The 17,370-nt window shown below is 53.1% G+C and overlaps 1 protein-coding gene and 1 long non-coding RNA gene across 4 annotated transcripts in view; one reads left to right on the top strand and one right to left on the bottom strand.

Moving 5' to 3' along the window:
• The window catches only part of TRIOBP (TRIO and F-actin binding protein), a 56,666-nt gene that overhangs the window by 16,084 nt on the left and 23,212 nt on the right, over positions 1–17,370 (top strand). For 2 of the 3 annotated variants that reach the window (XM_061206538.1, XM_061206539.1), the window contains exon 1: positions 16,285–16,461. In XM_061206538.1, coding sequence (XP_061062521.1) covers positions 16,285–16,461 — 177 coding nt within the window. Of the gene's footprint in view, positions 1–3,914; positions 4,030–4,726; positions 5,861–9,720; positions 9,799–11,974; positions 12,113–16,284; positions 16,462–17,370 lie in introns of those variants that run through there. The other variant, XM_061206537.1, reaches the window with a different exon arrangement.
• LOC133101572 (uncharacterized) lies at positions 10,145–15,866 on the bottom strand. The gene is made up of 3 exons (XR_009702659.1): positions 15,780–15,866; positions 15,055–15,137; positions 10,145–10,228 (listed from the first exon to the last, which is right to left on the bottom strand). It is a non-coding gene; the product is annotated as an uncharacterized LOC133101572 (long non-coding RNA).

Here is a 17,370-nt window from a genome sequence, read left to right as displayed (position 1 = left end):
TCTGTTTCCACACCTTAGGAGTTGTTTTTGACAATTAAGTGATATTGTGCATAGCCTAGTGGGTAAGAGCGAAGACCAGGGTCAGGCAGGCTGGGTTCAAATCCTGGGTCAATGCCATTCGCCAACTGGTGTGATGTGGTAAAGTGATTAAACCTACCTGAGCCTCAGTTTCCTCATCTGTAAAATTAGAACATTAGCACATTAATTTAAATGAGGTTAAATTCTCAAACCCTTTGTTTGATCCAGAGTCACAGGTTTATTTATTTATTTATTTATTACACCTTATGTGAGGGAGAAGAAAGTGTCCCAGATTTTTTTCTGCCTTAAAGAAGAAAACTCACAGGTCCCATGCATTTCAGAAAACAGAGATGTCAATTTAAAACGTATGGCCAGAGCCACATATTTTAAATAAGAGAACCCACAGGATGACAGACTTTTTTTAGAGGTTAAATGTTCCTTTTCTGGGACACAGTGACAGCACCTGAAGTCCAGGAATCCCACGAGTCTCCTTGGTCAGTGGCTCCATTCTTGCGGGTGTTTACAACCCAGCAGAACGTCTGCTTTTCCCCAGTCTTGGGGAGGAGAAATGTTTCCTCCAGATCCGGCTGAGATTTCTTTCTCCAGCAGTTCCAGCCTCAGAGTCTTTAAGGATCAGGGCTGAAATTCCATTCGTGAAGTTCAAGAGAACAAAAAACATAGGTCTGAAAGTCTCAAAACTTTCAGTGTAGAATTCAATAAATTATAGCATATTTACCGAGGCTGAGGTGTACAACTGTCACCACAACCTAATTTTAGAACATTTCCATCACCCTAAGGAGTGGGTAATATTTTGCATCCACAATTCCTCTCTTTGCTGTCCCTTAGACAACATTTTCTCTTAGATTTGAATCTGCATGAGAAACCTTATCTCTTATTCTTCAAATTTCCTTTTCCAGTCAGTTTTATCCATTTAAAACCCAGGCGACAACCTTTGTGGTCTCCAGCATTAGTGTAATTCTTTCTTTGGCCTCTTAAAAAAAAAATACATTCTTTTTTTAGAGCAGTTTTTGGTTCACAACAAAATTGAGCGGAAAGTACAGAGATTTCCCATATATGCCCTGTTCCTACGCGTGCACAGCTACCCCACTATCAACATCCCCCGCCAGAGTGGTCCACTTGTTACAATCCATAAACTTACACTGACACATTATCACCCAAAGTCCATAGTTCACATTAGGGTTCACTCTTGGTGATGTACATTCTGAGTTCAGACAAATGTATAATGATGTGTGTCTACCATCAGAGTGTCACACAGAATAGTCTCACTACCCTGAAAACCCCCTTTGTCTTTAGCCTTTTATGATGACTATTTTTGGTCTGATGTCAATTTGCATACCTTTGACTTTACCTGATAACTCAGCAGGGTCTTTGAACCAAAGTTAAATTTTCTTTCCTTCTTTTTTTTTTCTTACCGTGATTAACTTTTAGAGAGATAAGGCATTTATAGTAGAAGTCTGGAATATTTATACTTTTATTAATCATTTAATTGTTTTTACACAGATACTTCTATTCATTTTATTTTGCTCTCTTCGAAGTAGATTTACCTTTTTTTAAAGCTTTATTGAGGTATGATTGGTATATAAAAATTGCATATTTAGCATATATATTTTGGTGAAGTAGATTATTTACTTTTAACCAAGGTTTTACGACTCTACTGAGTAATTAAAATTTTCCCTCTTGTATGGCATTTTTTCCAAGTAGAAAACCATTCGTCCTCTGAAGATAAAATTTTAAAACCTATTTAAATATCTCTAAGGGACAGACTGAAATTTATGAGTGGGTGGCTATAGAGCTGTACTCTTATTTTCTCCCATTCATTCATTCAACATGTATTTATTGAGCATCTACTCTGTTCAAGCATTGTTCTAACTGAGGCTGGAAATTTTTTCTTAAAGGGCTATCACATTAAAGCATTAGGAATTTTGGCTTGATATCTTCATTCCTGCCCTCTTGATGCCTTTGGAATTTCTTGTCTTAGAATCATATAAGCATTTCCTAGTATCTTGAATTCAAAACAGAGCCTTCATGGAATTTGCCTGACTTGACGGCTGTTGTCCTTTAATACCCTCTGGAGGTGGAAGAGCCCATCCAAGCTTCTTTGTCATCCTCGGTGCAGCCACACCAACCCCCAGGAACAGGTGGCCTGAGGAAATACTGTTGCTTCAGCATCAGGAGGCTGGGTCTCTGTCGAAGTCTCAGAATTTTCTTGAGTCCTTCTCCCCCCTCTCTCCATTCCACATGGGGGGAACCTTCTCAGAAGGAATGCTCATTGAACAAGCTGGACTTTATATGGAAAATGCATTCATTCGGAAGAGAACGCATGTTTGCCTCGCCACCCTGCACAGAGTACTTTCTGCCATTATCCGCCCCACCTAGTCAACGTTGGGGTTTTTGCTTCGCAGAGGCTCCTACACCCCGGTTCTGACGGAAATTCACTCTAAGGCATCAGATCTCACAGAGCCGGGAAACTCTCTCGCTTCAAATTGGATTAAAAATTGAACCTGATCAGGCAGCCGTCAAACTTAGAAACACTTACTCCAGAGCAGGGAACTTTGGTTTCCTGTGAGTCCAATGCTAAGAATGGCTAAAAAATCAAATTAGTTTATGGATCTGATTCCAATAACATTGGCAAAAGCCATAAGACAAGAACAAAGCCCAAGCCCTTAATTGTTTCACTTTCTAAAGCCTCTGTAGAGTTTCAGCCTAGTCCCCAAGCTGGAGACAGACTGCAGGGTATGGGTCCTGGCTCAGACCTGAGTAGAGATTCTTCTTCCTGTTTCACTGGCTGGGTCAAGGTCAGCACCTGGTCTTCTTTCCCAGGCTTCTGGTTTGGTTCAGCCACCAGAGACACAGCTCCATTTGTCAATTTAGATGAAGTCTGACTCTCAAACCCTCTTGCAATAAATATCCTAAATATCCAGTGGAGTGGTTAGGTCTTTTGTTTTGACCCCCTTACGCAGGGGAGGGGAGAGATATACCCAGATTCTGTTTGATGTTCCTACATTTCAACAGAGATGTCACGTTAAATATTAATAGCCATGGCTAACAATTATTAAGCAAGACAACTAGCTGGAACTAGGGACTTTCTACAGCTTAGAGGTTGTCTTCCTCAGACGTGGCAACAATGCCTGAAGTCTGGGTGTCTTAGAAATGACATTTGCATGGACGGTTTTATGTTGGCCTTTCTGGAGTTGTGGGGAAAATAGGATGTTTCTTCCTTCTGATCTTGCTAAGAGCTCTTTAACCAACAGCTAGATGGCTGCAGCTAGTACTGAGGGGAAAAACAGGTTGGGCTGGGAAGTCCAAAATTTACCATATGGACAGAAGATGGGCAGAAAGAATGGAATATGGGGGCATATGACATTCTGCATCTCCTGTCTCCACCTCATGGATTGCAGGAGTTGAAATGAGATAGTACAAGTGCCTGGGACACAGGAAGTGCTCCATAAATGTTTGCCATTATGATCATGCATGCACACTGCCTGGGACACAGTAGGTGCTCAATAAATCTTAATTCCCACAAGAACCAGTCTAGCCTTTGTCTGAGGGTGAACTGTGGGCTGCCAGTGGTGTGGCGGCCAGGCAGTCAAGGCCAAGGCTGAGCTCCCCGACCTTTGCCCACCCCTTTTCTCATTTCATCTTCACAACAGCCCCATGAGGCAGGTAGAATAGGGCAGTGTCGACTATCCCCATTTTGCAGAAGGGGAAACTGAGGCCCTGAAAGGATCCTCCCTCACTTAAGGCCCTTCAACGAGCTTGTGGTGGGTCCCTGGATCTGCTACATCTCTTCCACTGGGGGTGGGAGTAGAGGAGCTGGGGTGCCAGGAGTGGGACAGTCCCAAGGGCCCTCAGCGGGGCGGTGCGTTTGCTCATAGGAAGTCCGAGGCACCGGGGGCCTTCCAGACCCGGGATGAGGGGCGGTCGCAGCGGCCCAGCCAAGTTCAGAGCCAACCTCTCCGAAGACAGTCCAGCCCTGCCCTCAGCAGGGAGGTGAGCACTGCCAGCCTGCCTGGGGCCCCTGCACCCCCAAGGGGTGAGCCACAGCTTCTCCCCTCCCCCAGGTGCTGGGCGGGGATCCTGGGAAGGGAGGTTCTTTACGAAAGGGTCAGAGTCCCAATCATGGGCGTCCAGGTCCTCCCTCTCCCAAAGAGCCAGCAAAATTGAGACAGACCCCAATCAGTCCATCTTGAAGATGGCACTTCCATGCTGTCCCCGTCCTTCATTAGGCACCTGCCATCTTGAGAAGTTTTCAGGGAAAACCTCCCCATACAGTCAGACCAGCTCTAAGGGCTGTCTCTTCCAGGGTGGGGATTGGTATTTTTAAAGAAACTCTTAGATGGCAGGGCCCAACCCAATGAATGGAGTATTGGTGGTGGAAATTCCGGCACCTGATAGCCCAGGTTGGAATCAATATCTTGGGGGGGAGGGGGAAGTCCAGAAAGTGAGCAGCTGTTTGCAGATCTTTTTCTGGAACTGAAGAAGGTGGGTGAGAGGGAAGGGCTGACACCCCCAGGGAGGGAAGCCAGAGACCCTAGGTACTTTTTGACCTGCTTTAATCCAGCCTGCTGTGAGGACAGAGCTTGCAACTCCCTGAAGCCTGGCTAAGACCCCAGTTTGCTGTCCTCCTAGACAGACACCACCCAGTCAAGGTCCTGGAGCCTCACCCGCCCCCTCACCTCATCCTCAGGTAACCAAGCCCCTCGCGAAGCAGGCAGAACCGGCCCGGCGGAGCCGAGCAGAGCCCCCTCATCCCAGGAGCCCCGAGAGGCGGCCTGAGGGGGAACGGCGGCTCCAGGGGTCCTCGCCGCCCCCGAGGACGTCAGCCAGGACTCCTGAGAGGGAGCAGCGGACAGAGAGACCTCTGGAAAGTGGCCGGGCGGGCCCAAGACAGCCTCTGGGAGGGTGGCGGAGTCAGGAGGAGCCGCTAGGATCCGGGGACCCACACAGACACCTGGAGAGAGGCTGGGGCAGGCAGGAGGAGGGCCCAGGCCCAGGGGGCTGGCTAGGACTTGGGGGGCCCAGCCGGGGGGCTGCCAGAGCCCCAGAGAAAACATGGAGGGGCCCTCCCAGGGAGTCTGAGGAGAGCTGGAAGCTGCTGGGTGGCCCCCCCTGCCACAGGGGGCAGTCAGAGGCCTGGGAGGAACCCCCCAGGGGTGGGCCATGGGAGCCCCCTGACAGGCCAGCTCAGCGGGGCTGGGGCAGCCTGCAGGAGCTGTCCAGTCCTCACCAGCCTATGAGGCCCCCAGAGAACTCCAGGGCAGGCCCAGGAGAGTTCTCGAAACCCCGGAGGCCTGAGACACCCCCTGCCATTGGCTGGGGGGCTGAGGGAGCCTGTCCACACCTGCATGGCCCTGAGAGGCAAGCCGAGCCTGACTGGAGGGACCTGGTGGGCCTGCTCGGGGCACCCAGAGAGGGGGCCTGGACCCACTCGGAGGAGCCGACGCTCGCCTCCGCTCTTCCGAGGCTGGACTGGGAAGGCCTCCTGGAGCTCCTGCAGGCCCAGCTGCCCCGCTGGCACTCGGCCGGACACTGGGGTGGCCCGGGCACAATTTCCCCAGGCACGACGGGTACGCTGGAGCTGGAGCCAGAGCGACACACCCAGTCTGAAGGAGGGGCAGGAGCTACCCTAGTCAACGGATACAGCCCTGGGCAGTGGCCCCAGAGCTCCGCCCAGCCGCCCAGCCCTGCCGGCATCTCCACCCAGTGGCCAAAGACCAAAGTGACAAGTGGAGCAGAGACCTCAACTATGGCTGGTCTGGAGGAGACAGGCCAGCTGAGGGGCAGGAGCCCTGCAGAGGGCCCCAGCTCGCTACAATGGGAGGTAAGTAAGTCTCACTTCCGAGGGGCAGCCTGAAAGTCAGTCCCACCCCACACAAGTGTCCCGAAAGGCCTCCCCTCAGCTCCTGCACACAATCCTCCCTCCCGACCAAAAGCTTTCCCTAGCACAAACTGCACAGTGATAATGAGAGCACTTTTTTTGAGCATTTACTGTGTGCTAAGCCTTGGTCTGAATGTTTTATGGTATTTTCCTCATTTAATCTCCACAGCAGTCTGATGAAAAAGGCACTATTTATTTACAGACAAGGAAACTGAGACACAGAGAGGTTAAGCCACTCACCCAAGATCACACAGCTAGTCAGGGCCACGGTAGGGGTGGACCCCAGGTCTGCTCTGTGCAGATCACCCTGAGGCCTCAAGCAAGATGCACTGGCCAGGGCCTTCTCCCCTCCTGGCCCTACAATACTTGGTTTGTGTTGCCTCTGGTGGCTTCTACCTGGCCCTGTCTGGGACTGCAGCCAACGTGGTCATGTCCCCTCCCCACTGTTGTATTCCAAGTTCCTTAAAGTCCAGGAGTGAAGCTTGACAGCTTCACTTACCTTTCTCTGGCCCATACAGCTCCTCTCAGGCACAGAGAAGGGGTTGCATAAATGCTCACTGGGCTGAGCTGGCTGCTGAGACAGCTGCTTAAATGGGGGCCTATATGTAAAGTAGGCCCAGTGCCTGGCACATAGTAGGTGCTCACCAAATCCCTTCCTGTCTCTTTGGTCCAGGGGCAGGGTCACAGAGTCAGTGGTGCTCTGGTGCCGCCCAGAGCATTTATCTGAAGATGGTCGGTGGGAAAGGCCCTGGAGGCCAGAACCCTGCAACCTGGCCTCAGCTCACCAGGAATGCAGCAGGTGGTTTTGGACACCCAGACTCTCTTGGTCCTGGTCTTCCTCTGTAAAACGGAACCAACTACTTCCCTGACAGGCACCACTGGGGTGATGCGGCGGCTTCTGCGCATTCATCCAAACCCTCCTCATCTCCACAATGTGCAGCCCAGTACTGCCTCCCCAACGGATGACAGGGGAGGGCTTATGGTGTGCCGGGCCCTGGCCTTGGGGCTTCGCATGCTTTGCCACATGTGCCTCAGCTAGATACGAGGCCCAGACTCATTCAGCATTTGCTGGGGGTCACACATGTATAAGTCGAGAGAAATGAGATCAAAGTATTGACTCCAAAGCCCGAGTTTTTTTTGTTTTTTTTGTTTTTAATTAATTAATTTATTATTTTTGGCTGTGTTGGATCTTCGTTTCTGTGCGAGGGCTTTCTCTAGTTGCGGCGAGCGGTGGCCACTCTTCATCACGGTGTGCGGGCCTCTCACTATCGCGGCCTCTCTTGTTGCGGAGCACAGGCTCCAGACGCGCAGGCTCAGTAGTTGTGGCTCACGGGCCTAGTTGCTCCGCGGCATGTGGGATCTTCCCAGACCAGGGCTCGAACCCGTGTTCCCTGCATTGGCAGGCAGATTCTCAACCACTGCGCCACCAGGGAAGCCCAAAAGCCCGAGTTTTTACTTTTTAAAATTTTATTGAAGTATAGTTGATTTACAATGTTGTGTTAATTTCTGCTGTACAGCAAAGTGACTCAGCTATACATATATATACTTTTTCATATTCTTTTCCATTATGGTTTATCATAGGATATTGAATATATTTCCCTGTGCTATACAGTAGGATCTTGTTGCTTATGCATCCTATATATACTAGTTTGCATCTGCTATTCCCAAACTCCCAATCCTTCCCTCCCCACCTCCCTTTCCCCTTGGCAACCACAAGTCATGTCCGTAAGTCTGTTTCTGTTATGTAGGTATGTTCATTTGTGTCATATTTTAGATTCCACATATAAGTGACATCATATGGTATTTGTCTTTCTTTCTTACTTCATTTTGTATGATAATCTCTAGGTCCATCCATGTTGCTGCAAATGGCATTATTTCATTCTTTTTTGTGGCTGAGTAGTATTCCAGTGTGTGTGTGTGTGTGTGTACACCACATCGTGTATATACACCACATCTTTTTTATCCATTCATCTGTTGATGGACATTTAGGTTGTTTCCATGTCTTGGAAAAGCCCAAGCTTTTAACCACTATTTTGTGGAGCCTCTGAGCCCATGGAAGGACTAGGGAGCCCCCTTCTCTGCATTTCCCTGAGGCTGCTCTCGATTTCTCCCCTGATCAACTCAATGCACAGACACCAGAGATGCAGGGATGAGCCAGCTTGGTCCTGCCCTCGGGACCAAGAGGGGACTTGGGGCCCCACATGAGAGGCTGCTATCAGGCTTGTTGGGCAGGCAGGTGGACCACCACAGGCAGCTCAAGGAGAAGATGCTGCGTCCCAGTGGACGCTGGGATGCTGCAGCCTGGTCTGGTCAAAAGAGGGAGGAAAGAGAGATTCTCTAGCTAGAGTTACTCCATGGTGAGGCTCAGGGGTCCCTGGGAGGTTAGGAGATGGTGACTGGGGAGGGGCAGGAACACCAGGTGCTTCAGGCCATTTCACAGATGACACAGCAGAGGCATTCACCAGGTCCTGCCGGGGCTCCAGCTGGTCACCTCTAAGAGATCTTTGGCATAGCATTCAAGGCCTCCTGGCCTTCCTTCCACCCCAGATTTGCCCTCTAGCTGTGCTGAGCTGGCTGCAGAGCTCTGTGAGCACATCTCCCTGCCCTTGTGCCTGCTGTTTCTGGCCTAGGAAGCTCTTCCCTTCCCTCTTCACTCACCAAACATCTGTTCATTGTTTGAGTCTTAGATCAGCTGCCCTGTTCTGAGACGCCTTCCCTGAATACTCACGCCACCCCTGGATTGGTGATGTTTCCCTTCTGGGCTTGGTAGTTCTGATACTCTTCATCTGGTCACACTCAGTTGTCATTTTCCCTTAAAAAACATGAGCTCCATGCAGGCAGGAGCTGCACCTACTTTATCTCTGTACCTCTGGCCCCTGGCCCAGGGTCTCACACAAAGGAGGAGATGAGCTCAGTGGCTGGTTGACCAGTGAATACATGGATGCTTGAGGGCTTGCAAGAAACAGACGGAGGGTGGGTAGGTCCGTGGGTAGTTGATGGATGAATGATGGATGGCAGATGTGTGAACGGGTGATGGATAGATGATATATGTTGGACAAATGAGAAACAGATGTTGGATGGATGACAGATGGGTGGATGGATGAATGGATAGACGGGTGATGAACGGAACAGATGATGGATGCTGGATAGATAGATGTTGCATGGATGGGTAAATGTTGTGGAATGTGGATGATGGATGGTGAATGAATGTTGGACGGATGGGTAGATGGACGAATGGATGTTGGATGGATTGAGGAAGGATACGTGGACACAGTTTTTTTTTAAATTAATTTATTTTTGGCTGCGTTGGGTCTTCGTTGCTGTGCGCGGGCTTTCACTAGTTGCGGTGAGTGGGGGCTACTCTTCGTGGGGGTGCACGGGCTTCTCATTGCGGTGGCTTCTCTTGTTGCGGAGCACGGCCTGTAGGCGCGCGAGCTCAGTAGTTGTGGCTCACGGGCTTAGTTGCTCCATGGCATGTGGGATCTTCCCGGACCAGGGATCGAACCCATGTGCCCTGCATTGGCAGGCGGATTCTTAACCACCGCACCACCAGGGAAGTCCCGTGGATATGGGATGGATGAATAGATGATGAATAAATTGAGGATGGATGTATTGGGATAATGGATGTTGGCTAGATGAGTGGGTGGATGACATAGGATGGATTCTGGATGGTTGGATGGATACATGGGTCTATTGACGTTGGATTCTAGATGGATGTTAGATGGATGGATGATGAATGGATGCATAAGAAGTTGGAACCTGGGGAATAATCTGACCTAAGCTGTGTTCTTTCTTACCTCCAGTTCCAATCAAAGGAGGCTGAGGAGTCAGAAGGAAGCAGAGGCCAAGACTCACTGACTGACCAGAAGCAGGCAGACTCGGTAGCTGGGTCATGGGTGTGGGCACAGAGGGAGGGGAAGGGAAGGGAAATCAGGTTGGAGGTGGGCTGAGGTCCTCAGATCAGCTCTGGGGTCATCCAGACCAAGGCTGGCTCTGCCATGGGGACATCGAGAAGAGGGGCTCTAGATGAGCTGGCAGCAGGTTCACCTCATCTGGGTGGGTGGACAATCCTAGGGTCAGAAGCCTAGGGCTCTGCTTTCAACTTGCTAGGATGCCCTGAGAAGGTCGCTGCCCTTCCCTGGGCAAATGGCAGTTTGGCCCTGATGGTCTCTGAAGGCAAGGTCCTCCTGATTCTGGAGGGTTGGCCAGGCTGGGAGAAAGGGTAGAGCTTCCAGGAGCTGGAGCCAGAGAAGCACTGAAGAGGGCCGAGGAGGTACAGAAGTCAGCTGGGCCTGGAGGAGCTCCAGGGTCCTGGGGCGGGAGAGACGTGTGCAAGGGGTGGGACCCGCCGAGGCTGCTCTGAGGCCTGGCTGCAGCTGGAGCACATGCTCTGCCCCGCCCCTCCCCACAGACCTGCCAAACAGACTGTTCTCATCACCCGCAGCCTCCAGAGAGGTGAGGTCAGAGCTGAGGGCCTGGGGCAGCGGGAGGCGAGGAGAAGAACACCAGGCTGTTTGAGGCTGTGCTTTTCTAATCCTGCTGTTGTTCTGCTGTTCCCCATGCCGCCTCCTGAGAAGCCGGGTGTGACCGGGGGGGGGGGGGGGGGGGCGGCAGGGGGCGGTCTGTCTGGCAGTCTGGAGCCCCCAAGTCTGGCCCTGCCGCTAGTCAGAGCTGGGGGGATTCTGCCCAACCCCTGACTGTGCAGATGAGGAAAGGAGGGGTAGGCAGTCATCTCAGATCACATAGCCGGTCGGTGGTTGGGCTCATATTAGGACCCAGGGCTCAGGACCCCCTACCCAGCGCTCTCTCTGCTACCCCCAACACTGCTTCCTGGCTCTGCCCTGATTGCCTGTGTGGCCTTGCATAGTAGAAGCAGCATTCTAACTGCTTGGTGGGCCAGTCTTCCCATCTGTGAAATGGGAGGGGACGGGGACTGGTCACTAAAAGCACTTCCAGCTCTCACAGGGACTCCGCGAACTTTGCTCTTCCTCTTTCTGGGTTATTTCTTCATACTTCCTGGGGCCAGAGTTTTGTGAACAAGGAGGAAATAGCACTACAGGGGTCCCCCTCTAGTCTCCATGAAATGGGCCTGCCCCAGCCACCCAGAAAACCTCTCAATCCACCCCCAGGAAGCCTGGACTGGACAGAATTGATAACTGCCTCATTCATTCATTCACATACCCTTCGTGAGCACCTTCTGTATGCCTGGGTGTGGGCCAGAGGCGAAATGAAGCGCCAGCATGGAGCCCACGGTCTAGTGGTCAGGGCTGTGATGGCGATGTGGTGCAGGGTGGGGGCAGTCCTTCCCCCCAAAGCCCCCTGGATCTGTGCTTTGATGCTTCATGTCCCACGTCCAGAGAATCTCTGGATTCTGAAGAGTTGGGACACCTGGGCTCTGCCCTGCCTCTGCCAGTAACTTGCTCTGTGACTTTGGGCAAATGCCTCTGCTTCACTGGGGCCTCAGTTTCCCCAACAAGGATGACTCCAAAGAGGGGGCACTGGGGAATCTGCCGGGTGTGTGGCTGTAGAAGTCTGTGACTCATTCCTTTCACAAAGGTGAGGAGAGTAGGCAGACGGGGGACTCAGGATTAGGGGGCCCTTGAGTGACCCCTTGGCTCCAGAGGGTTGTTGCCTTGGAGAAGAGGAGCCCCGAGTTTCTCCATCTTTAGATATTTCAAGAGGAGCTGGAAATATGTAGTTATGTGTTAAACCACTTGATTATTTAACACTGGAACCTAATGCAAAATAATCTGAAAACCTTATGCGGGCTGAATACACATCTGTGGTCCGCACTCCCCTCCCGCCGGCCACCTGGGGTCTGACCTGAGGGTGGAGAAGTGCACATCCCCAAGGGCGCTGAGCCCCAGGAGCCCTGTCAACCAACACCACGTGGTGTGAACACGTGGCAGTCCACCTTGGCAGTTCTGGGAGAGGAGAAAGATGGCAACCCTGGGCCTTTGAGGTGGGCATGGCAGCATGGGCAGGGGAGGCTGTCGTCAGGGACTCTCCCATCCCACCATAGGGACATGGGGGCCAACACTGGACCCTGTTTGACAGGCAGACAAGAGGCCAGCGGAGGGCAAGGCTGGGAGCCCACTCAAGGGCCGACTGGTGACCTCATGGCGGATGCCCGGGGACCGTCCCACGCTGTTCAATCCGTTCCTGCTGTCTCTGGGGGTCCTCAGGTGGCAAAGGGTAGGCTGGCTCCAGTGGGGTGGGGGTGGGGGTGGGGTGAGGGTGGGGAGAGTGGGGGAGGGGAGGGAGGAGGCTGGTGTCAATCAAAAAAGAGCCAGTAGGGGCTGAGAGGGAGAGATGTGGAGGCCCCACGTGAGGAAGGAGAGCTGGAAGCAGAGCCCAGAGCTTCCGTGGTCTCTGCAGCAAGGGGGACGTCCCACCTGCAGGACCAGGCTGGGGCTGTTCTCAGCTTTCAGGGTGAGGGGTGATGGAATAATCCACCCAGCTGAAAGCTCCCAATCAGCAAATAGGCCAAGGGGAGCCAGGCTGGGGGCAAGGGGGAGAGGGAGGGAGGGCCTGCGAGGGGCTCTGGGATTGCAAAGTGTGTCTCAGACCTGGGTCGGAGCCAGTTGCACAAACATCTGGCATTACGTAACCCATTCCCTGCCCAGAGAGGGCTGTAAACACTCAGGCCTCTGGTTCGCGGTTTTCTCAAGGGCGGGGAGGGGAGGCAGCTGTGACTTGTGCTCTCCTGCTCCCTTCACGGTGGGAGGGAAGAGGCCTGGCCATCTCCAGGAGCCACAGCCTGGCTCATGGGGTCTCTTCTCTCAGTGACAGGCTGACTCTCATACTCTCATCGGCTTGGGGTCTAGCTCTAGGCTGAGAGCCCGTATACCCATTCTACAGATGAAGGGACCAGCACTCAGAGAGGTGAGGTAGACTTGCCCGAGGTCGCACAGCTATGGTTTAGAGCAGCGTTCGCCAACCTTTTTGACACCAGGGATCGGTTTTGTGGAAGACAATTTTTCCATGGACAGGCGGTGTGGGGGAATGGTTCAGGCGGTAATGCAGGCGATGGGGAACGATGGGGAGTGCCAGATGAAGCTCCGCTCGCTCGCCCGCCACTCACCTCTTGCTGTGCAGCCCAGTTCCTAACAGGCCAAGGACCGGTACCAGTCCACAGCCTGGGGGTTGGGGACCCCTGGTTTAGAGGAACTGGCCTCTTGCTGATTTTCCTCATTCCTAGATGAGAGAATGGCAGCAGCCAAACTCACCAAGCCTCAGTTGCCACATCTGTCTAAGGGGGAAAAAAAATCTATGGAGATGATCAGGGCTGCAGGGAAGGCTCAGGGAAATCAGGATGCACAGAGGTGTGATGGGGTGGGGTACAGGGTGGGGGGGCGTCCAAACACTAGCTTCTCCATCCACTTCTTAATTTCCTCGCTGCTGCTCTTTGGGGGTTAAGGCACAAGGGTAACCAGGCAAACGTGGTTATCTGGGCAGAGTGGTATCTTCAAGCCATGGGCGGGAATTACCTTATCAACCTAACTAAAGGTCACTAACACACAGCAGTTCCGGCAGGAGGGGGCAGGTAAGTTTTTGGCTGGAGAGAAGGGGGAGAGAAATGGGGAAATGGACTCTGGGATGATGATGATGGTGATGATAGCCAGCATTTATTGTGCACCTACTATGTGCTCAGCTCTGTGTTCAGTGCATGGCACATCTGATTGCATTGAATCCTCACCACTAGGCATACTAGGTACGGTTCATATTGTCCATTTCATAGATGAGGGAATGAAACTCACTTGTTCCAGGTCACACAATGGGGGAGAGCTAAGATTTGAACCCTGCTCTGGCCGACTTCAGAGCCCACCCCCCCACTTCTGTGCATCCGTATCTCCCTGAGTCCTCCTTGCAGCCCTGAGAGTCTCTGCAGATTTTCTCCATTGGACAGATGTGGCAACTGAGGCTCAATGAATTTGCAGCTATTCTCTCACCTGGGAATGAGGAAAATCAGGAGCTGAGAGATGGAACTGCTAGTGGAGCCACCCAGACAGTTACTTAAAGCAGCTTCACACATCTCCTGGGCTGGACAGTGAAATTAGTCCAAGGTCAAGAGCTAGGAAGCCTGGGCTTGAGTTCTGTCTCTGCTCCTAACTTGTGTGACTTTGGGCCATTGTCTCCTTTCTCTGAGCCTCACATTGTTATCTTCAATAGAGTAACGCTTTGAGACTGGATAACCCCAAGGTTTGGTGGCTCTGTTTAATAAGTCACTCCTGGGTCCCTGAAGCTGTGCCATCTCTGTCTTACCAGGGCAAGTTGCAATAAGGCAGTCATTCCTTCATTTGTGCATTCATTCACTCGACCAATGTTTACTAAGGACCTAATGTGGGCTGACACCCTCGGCTTACCATGATATAGACAAAAACCACTCTGTTCCTGCCCACAAGGAGCTCACAGTTTGTGAGGACACTTACATATACTGATTAGAACACTGTGTGGTCATCACTTGAGTTGGGGAGTGTACAGATGCAGGGAGCTCTGGGCAGCGAGTTCACACAGGCAGCCCTGGGAAAGGAGATTCTAAGTCTGTGCTGGGGGCACTCTGGCTTCCTTTGGACTGAGACTTGAAGGGTAAGGAGGAATTTTCCAGGCAAACAAACATGTGGAGGGAGGGAAGGGAGAGAGTGAGTGTGTGTGTGTTGGGGCATAAGAGGACAGGAAGGGAAGTGTTCCAGGCATGGCGCAGAACAACATGTGCAGTTAGGGAGGTACAGAGGACCTGGCTTATTCTGGGACTTCCCAGCATTGTGTAGCCCTAGCACGTGAAATGTGTGTGTCTAATGATAGAGGACAGCAGGCAGGGGCCAGATGATAATGGACATGACTGCGGGCACAAGGATGTGGCTATCAGCAGTGGAGAAGCGGTGAAGAACTTTGAGCAGGGGAGTGTTCTCATCACTGTGTTGAGGGTACTAGAAGGGAGTCCCAGAGGCCAGGAAACCAGCGAGGAGGCTGGTACTGCCAGGTGTCCACGCCACTGCGGTAGGGCATTGGTGGTAGCTGAGGTGTTCTGTTTGTCCACGCACTCTCCCAAGGACCAAATGCCTGAGTGAGGTACAGGGTAGGGTGGGAACACTCAGCACAGGGATGCCAGAAGGCCAGTGTCTAGGAAGACTTACCCTTGGTCTCATTCCTCAGGGTGGAGGAGAGAATTCCAACGGGAAATGCTGGGAAAACTTCAGCTCCCTGGGCCTCTGTTTATCTGTGAAATGGGGATAGTGATTATAATCATGACAGCAATAATTTTCAAACCCCACACTGAGACGGCAGAATCATCGAAGTGGTAATTATTCCAAGCTCCCCTGCGCCCCTACCTAAGGAGAGCTAACTAGGGATAAAGGGGTTGTTCTAGGTGCTTTACTTAAATTAACACTTAATCCTTACAGTAGCCTGTGAGATAACAGCATTATCCCATTTTACAGAGGGTGAAGTTGAGGCACAGAGAGGTTAAGGACCTTGCTTAAGGTAACACAGGGTTTAAATCACAATGCCCCATAAGCCACCTCATGCATTTAGCAAAAAATTCCACCACAGTACCTCTTCAGCTGCGGGCTTAGAGGAGCTTCTGCAGGGCAAAAGTACTCTTACAAACCACCAAGTGTTCTGGGAAAGTGAGAAACGGGTATAGCCCACACCCAAGAACCCAAAATGAGGTTCTTAAGGCGAGAAAGACCCCCGGTGAGGAAGGCACGTTTAGGGAAGGCCCTACCAATTCCAGAACTCACTTTGTGCTTAGATTACTTGCTAGGAATCCCGTCTCTTCTTACTGTGTGACCCTGAGCAAGTTGGCTCACCTCTCTGAGCCTCCGTTTTCTCATTAGTAAAATGGGGACAAGGACATCACCTGTCGGGTTTGTGGTAAGGATGAAAGTCCATTACATGGGTAACGAGCGGGGCTTGGCGTGTGGGACCCGCTGAATTGGTAGTAATGGGTGCTTTGCCCATGTCACCATCAAACCGAAGCGCCGAGGCCTAATGGACCCATCGCTCCGTCCGGCGGCTGGCGTGGGTCGGGAGCCGTTGCTGGACGACGAGGGTGCCACACCCGGCTGCCCCTACCCCGCACTCCCTAGCCGTGGCCCGACGGAGTCACCTGCACGCTAGGCCCTTCCTTCCTCCCAGTTTGCCCGCCGTCAGAGCTCGGCCCGCCCTCACTTCCCTCCGCCCCCATCCGCCCGCCCGGACTGCCCCAGCTCACCCGTCCCGTTGCGGCAGCCCCCGCCCCCGGGCCCCTCCCGCGCTCCTATTGGCCCACCCGCGGCCCCCGCCGCTGTTTGTCCCGGCTTCCCCGCCGCCCATTGGCCCGCCCGGGTCCTCCCAGGAAGTTTGAAAAAAAAAAAAAAAGTTTTATGGGCGGATGGAAGGGGCCGGGGCAGCGCCGGGGAAGGGAAGGGCCGGACGAGCGGCGGCGGGTGGCCGAGAGGGGCGGCGGCGGCGGCGGGATTCCCGCGCCGCTGAGCCCGGCCCGAGAGCCCTTTCCACCTTCCTGCCTCCTGCTCTCGCCGCCCCGGGGTGCCGCCATGACGGTGAGTGCCTCCCCGGGGGGCAGCCCCTCTGCGCCCCAGGTCCGGATGAGAGCAACGGCCAGAGCCAGAGCCGAGCCGAGCCGCTCCCCTCCTGGGCAGCCCCCTCCTCACTTCTCGGAGGCGAGAGGAGGTCTCGGCCGGAAGACAGGGCGACCCCGGCGGCACGGACCGGCCGTCCTGCCTCACCTTCCCCCGGCCTCCGCCTCACCTTTCCGGGCCGGAAGCCCGGGCAACCCCCGAGAAGATGGGAACTCTCGGTCCCAGGCACCACCCCCTCGCTTTTGCGGGACCAATCACGGACAGATTCCGGGTGGCCTTTTGCCTTCTCTCTTCCAGCTCCCCCCTTAGTGAAAACCTGATCTGATTCCCTTAAGCTGCCAGATCCGTAGGGTCTCTCAGGGTTCTGGGCCACGGGAGGAGCGGAGGTGGGCCTGGCCTGGATCTGGGTCTCGCCGGGGCCTGGAGAGAGGCGCTCCCTGGTTCGGATGGGTCGCGCTGATGTGGGCCTGGGAAGGCTGTACGCCTGTGTGGGCGCTGGCCGGAGGTTGGGTGGGTGAGAAGGGGCCGCCTCGTCCCATCCTGACCAGAGCCCATCCTGGGACTTCTGAAGCAGCAGGATACCATGTTCTCCTGGGCTTGCCACTTCGCAGTGGCGCTGGGACCTTGGGTGGGGCAGGCCCGCTACTGGGGGTGGGGAACACGATGACAGGGATTTGTCTTTCTCTTGGGGATGAGCCCTACCCAAGCTCTCTCAATACATGTGCCTTATTTATCATATTGCACCTCATAGCTGAGTTCACCATTACTCCCATTTTACAGTCGGATAAACTGAGGCTTGGGGAGGGGCGTTGGTGAGTTGCCAGAGGTTACCCTGAGTGTAAGGGAAGGAGTAGCCCTTTTCCACGTCAC

Source organism: Eubalaena glacialis, chromosome 11 (assembly GCF_028564815.1).
Source record: "Eubalaena glacialis isolate mEubGla1 chromosome 11, mEubGla1.1.hap2.+ XY, whole genome shotgun sequence".
NCBI lineage: Eukaryota > Metazoa > Chordata > Mammalia > Artiodactyla > Balaenidae > Eubalaena > Eubalaena glacialis.
This window is presented reverse-complemented; position numbering and strand designations above follow the sequence as displayed.